We start from the raw sequence: 4,751 nt of genomic DNA on the forward strand, positions 1-4,751 counted from the left end.
CTTCAGGAGCAGGACAGGCTCTAATTATTTCAAGAATAATTGAGGAAAAATGCACATTATAAGAGTCTATCAATAAAACTCTTGAATGGAATGGCGGCTTGAGATGGATTAAAAGCAAATATCCCTCCCCCCACCAAAATACAAACATTAGTAGAAAAACTATAAAGGGAAGTTAGGAAAATTATACAATTTCTAAATATTTACAAAATCCTTAATACACAACCATAGAAGAGAATAGGGACCACCCTATGTATATTCATAGCTAGAGGTGTAAGTGAAAACTCCAAGTAAAAAGGCAAACAGCTAAATTTCTTAGTAGTAATAACTGTTATAACCTCCAACAATAAGATAATCATTTACCTTGAGGATTAGCATTTACTGTAAGCCAACATACTAGATAGCATTCCTTTGAAGTAAAATCATACATTTCATGTGTTGCTCCAGGTCATAAAAGAAGAAAGAAAACTTTCTTTTATATGGCTTATACACAATCAGATGTTACAGTCAAAGGTCACTGCAAAGAGCATCTAGTGGTTCAAATGCTTGTGAAACCCCAAGGAGTAAATACATTTCTTAAGGCCTAAAACTAGAGTCGAAGATCTGGAATGCATACTTTAGTCTTCTCAATCTCTGTCAGTACTTATTTTTCCCTACACTAAAAATCTTAGGAAGCTTCACAGTTAATATCTTTCAGTATCCACAAGAAGGCACAATCAATTCTGAAAAATTAAAATGAAAAATGAAGAAAAATGTTGACCACAAAACCTTAGCACCAACTACTTTTCCCCATAATTTGACTAAGTCACGGACCAAACCTCATAATCTGAAAAGAACCAAGAAAAGAAATTTGCATTCATTTATAACTGTACTTCTAAAAGGGCTTAGACCAAGGTCCAAACTAGATGTTGTCGAGATCCTAAGAGTTAAAAACTAAAAAAACTGTAATGATGTACAGTTAAGAGTTTATTAGACAGCTCACTCTAGTCTAAGATGGCAAAACAGAAATATCTATGTTGGTTAAGATGGTCCAGTTGTGTGCTGGCAATCATTTACATACCAGTTACCTGAAAAATGCAAACACACCCAAACCAAGAGTGTCATGGGTCAGGCTATGCCTTTATGGACAACTTAAAGTTGAAATAACAACTGCTAAGGTTACTTGCTTACAGAAAGATGTCACATCTAGCCATTGTTGCTTTAGAGCAAGAATTGAGGATTGCCATTAGCAAAAATAATGTAGAAATGATTCAGTTCATACTTCATGGTATCTACACTTAGTTAAAATGAAAAAAACTTGCTTAAACATATTTGTTATTATAAGTACACCAAGTTCAATGTAAAACAAATGTAAAGCTCACAAGGCTAAATACCAATAAAGAATATGAAATGTAGGTTACAGATCCATTTGGATGAAAGCAGCTATCAGCCATAACTATATATTCCATGCTATAATCTCGTATATTAAAGCCTTCAGTTGTCTGGACTCATATGTCACTGTATTTTTTCCAGTATGCATTCCTTCTTCTTCCAGAGGTTGTTCAATAACAGCAGGTATGTTTCTGCCATACAGTTCACAGTGTTCCAGAAACTGGACACATTCTTGAATAACACTATCACGAAGTACTATCATGTGTTTTGACATGTTTTCTAACAAGGAAAGGAAGCATCTTTTGGCATAATACCAGGTATCCGTTCCCAGCTTTTTATTATAAGGTTCCAAACTTTTGATTACTCGAGAAATACCAAAGTCATAATTTCCTTTGGCACAATACAGGGTTCCTATCACCAAATTCACAATGCAGAGATGGTAGATTTTCTTATCAGGGTACTCATAAGAGAGCTGCTCTTCCTCCTTTTCAATCTTCCTCATCAACTCCTCTGCTTCTTCATTCTGACTTGTCAAAATATAAGAAACACAGAGGTTAGCTAACACAATAGCACTGACATTCAGGATGTCATCATAATGCTTCTTAACTATGGGTTCATAGAAACCAATGGCTTCTTTGTATTTGTTTTCCTGCATAAACAGAACATGAGCCACATTCAACTTCCACACATCGTGGTCATTGCAGAATTCTACAGATTTACGGAAGATTTTTTCCACCATCGGATAATTTTCAAGGTTCCAGTAGATTTTTGCCTGGGCCATCAACACGGGAATATACTTTTCAAGGGTGTCATCATACTCATTCACTGCATTTAAGACACCTTCGTCATCTCTATGGAGTCTTGCTTCTTGTACTTGTATGATAAGTTTTCGGAGCAGGTCAGTCAGCGTCCCAGCTAGACCATCAAGCTTCACAAAAGCCTCTTCAGGAGCTGTCTGGCAAGTGATCATAGCATCCAGGAAATCATAGAGATAAGATGTGAGGAACTTGTAAGTCAAATGGGCATTTTCTGCCAGGACATCTGCTGCCAGGTCAAAATACTCATATTTACAGTAGAGCAGCAACAGGTTGCCGAAAGTCTCTGGGGGAAAGGGATTCTGTTGGAGCAAAAACTGAAGCTTTTCAAACCCTTCTGTAGGCTTGGCATCCATGTTCATTAGTGCCTGGTTGTGCAGGGTCACAGGGTCCAACTCTTCCTCTGCCCTAGGTGGCATGTCAGTGAGGGTTTGTTGGGCCACCTCATAGTTTTTCAGCTGGTATTCTATGGCTGCCTTGAGGTTGAAGGCTTCTACCAGAGCAGTCTGGTGGAGGACTAAGGTGTTGCCAACACTGCGAACATCAACGCCCTCAGTGGTCATGCCCACACCTAGCTCTGGGTGCTGGCGAATGCCACGCTCTATAATGTCGGCAATATGCTTCAGCGCAGGGGCATAGTGCCCGTTGCTGTAATAGGCCAAGGCCAGGTTGTAAGAAAGGTCAGCTCGGTAGCCCGAGGCCTGCAGGGCCGCAAAGAACTTGGAACACGCAGCTTCGTACTGTCCCTCCTTGTAGAGCAAACAACCCAGGTTGACCTGGCCATCGGACTCGTCCTCGCCCCCACTTTCTTCTCCCCCTTCCCCACTCAGCAGCTGCTCCACCAGGCTCCTGGCCCCAGGCAGATCGCCCTCGCTGTACTTGATAGCCGCTTGCAGGCGAAGAACCTGGCTGTGGTAGGCGGGGTTGTCCAGCAGAACGGAGGCGACCCGGGTGGCCTCTGGGTAGAGGCAGGCCTTGTACAGGGCCTGGGCCTGGTACAGGCGGTACTGCTCCACGTCCGGGTGCAGCTGGCTCAGCTGCTCATAGCACTCGGCCGCCAGCGCGAACTCCTGCAGGCGGTAGTAGCAGTAGGCCAGCAGCGACAGGCCGGCGCGGCTCCTCGGGCTCCGTTGCAGTTCCCCGCCCAGCAGCTGCACCGCCTCGGCGTAGCGGGCATCCCGGATGAGCCGGTACACGACCGCGGTGAACTCTCCATCCGGGATCTGTGCGCCGTTCAGCCCCGCCATAACCGCCGCGACCGTTGTGGGTACCGTTGCCACGGCGACAAGACAACCGGAAGCGGAAGACTGCCGGCGGTTACTTCAGCGGAAGGAACCCGTTAGGGATGAAAAGAGTTCACTGTCGCGTCTCCCAGTTGCTTGTTTGGTCTCCGAAAACTCTGGACTGCTGAGTGGCGTCCGTAAGTGAGGGAGCGGCAACTTCCCAGCCCGTTCAGAAACGGAAACTCTCCCTCCCAGCATGCACCGTTCCTGTCGCGCTACTGCTCGGGACTTGGTCGCGCTGCATGCTGGGAGGCGTAGTCTCCCCGGTATTGACCCACCGCCTTGGGCGATTCAGGACCACTGCCTTCCCTGCTTGTTCAAGATAGTTTGATGGGACGTGGTTGCTGTTTCTGTGTTCCCTTCTCGGTCTCTGGAGCAGCAGAGGAAGGTTTCTGGCCCGATGTTCGTGGTGATTTTGAGTCTTGTCACCGTGTGGTTCATACTAATATTTTAGTTTCTCTTTGTTTTAGTAAAAGGAATGGGGTGGAAAAGACGGATTATCTGTTTGGAATTTCCCTGGAGTTTGAATAGGTTTTTTAATGCTCTCTCAATAAGAAACAGCATAAGAACAGTATTGTGCAGCCGGCAGTTCGTATTTTGGTCTTTTCCAGAAGTTAATGAGAGGAAAAATTGCTGTGACTTAATTTGTACTGGGAGAGGATCAATTTTAGGTTCAGGTATCTCCTTCTCTCCCTCTCCATAACAACAAATATTACTAAGTATATGTTGCCTGTATCCATTGCTCTGGTCCTCCAACTGTCCTTGCCAATAAGAAACCATTGTCTTCCATGATCTCCCATGATATCCATTGATCTTCCATCGTCTCTATTGGTCTCTAGCACCTAAAATAAACGTAATTCAAATAAATGTGTATCTTTGGTATATAATTACAGACGTCAGTGCAAGTCTTTTATGTGCACTCTTAATAGTATTGCTTCGCATACATCTTTTCCATTTAAATATATTATCTCATCTTAATAATCAGCCTCATTCTGCACACTACTGTCGAAGAAACTTGTGAGCTAGAAAATGTTAATGATTTAAGAAATTTGCTCAAGCCGGGCTCGGTGGCTCAGTCTGTTATCCCAGCGCTTTGGGAGGCTGAGGTGAGTGGATTGCCTGAGCTCGCGGGTTCGAGACCCGCCTGGCCAACTTGACGAGACCTCATCTCTACAATAAATAAATTTTAAAAATTAGCCGGGCATGGTAGTGCGCGCCTGTAATTCCAGCTATTTGGAAAACTGAGGAGGAAAGATCGCCGGAGCCCAGCGGGTCAAGGCTGCGG

At 44.1% G+C, this 4,751-nt stretch overlaps 1 protein-coding gene across 1 annotated transcript; it reads right to left on the minus strand.

Moving 5' to 3' along the window:
* Positions 1 to 1,322: 1,322 nt before the first annotated feature.
* On the minus strand, positions 1,323 to 3,485 carry LOC103260606 (tetratricopeptide repeat protein 30B). Its single transcript, XM_008058240.2, has one exon. The coding sequence runs from the start codon at positions 3,428 to 3,430 to the stop codon at positions 1,433 to 1,435; it is 1,998 nt and encodes a 665-aa protein (XP_008056431.1). The 5' UTR covers positions 3,431 to 3,485; the 3' UTR covers positions 1,323 to 1,432.
* Between the last annotated feature and the right edge of the window lie 1,266 nt (positions 3,486 to 4,751).

Source organism: Carlito syrichta, unplaced genomic scaffold, assembly GCF_000164805.1.
Source record: "Carlito syrichta isolate Samal-C Ts95f unplaced genomic scaffold, Tarsius_syrichta-2.0.1 Scaffold303265, whole genome shotgun sequence".
NCBI classification, from domain to species: Eukaryota; Metazoa; Chordata; class Mammalia; order Primates; family Tarsiidae; genus Carlito; species Carlito syrichta.

Excerpts from the sequence above, each read along its gene's own strand:
- LOC103260606 (XM_008058240.2), bottom strand. The coding sequence starts at position 3,430 with ATGGCGGGGCTGAACGGCGCACAGATCCCGGATGGAGAGTTCACCGCG.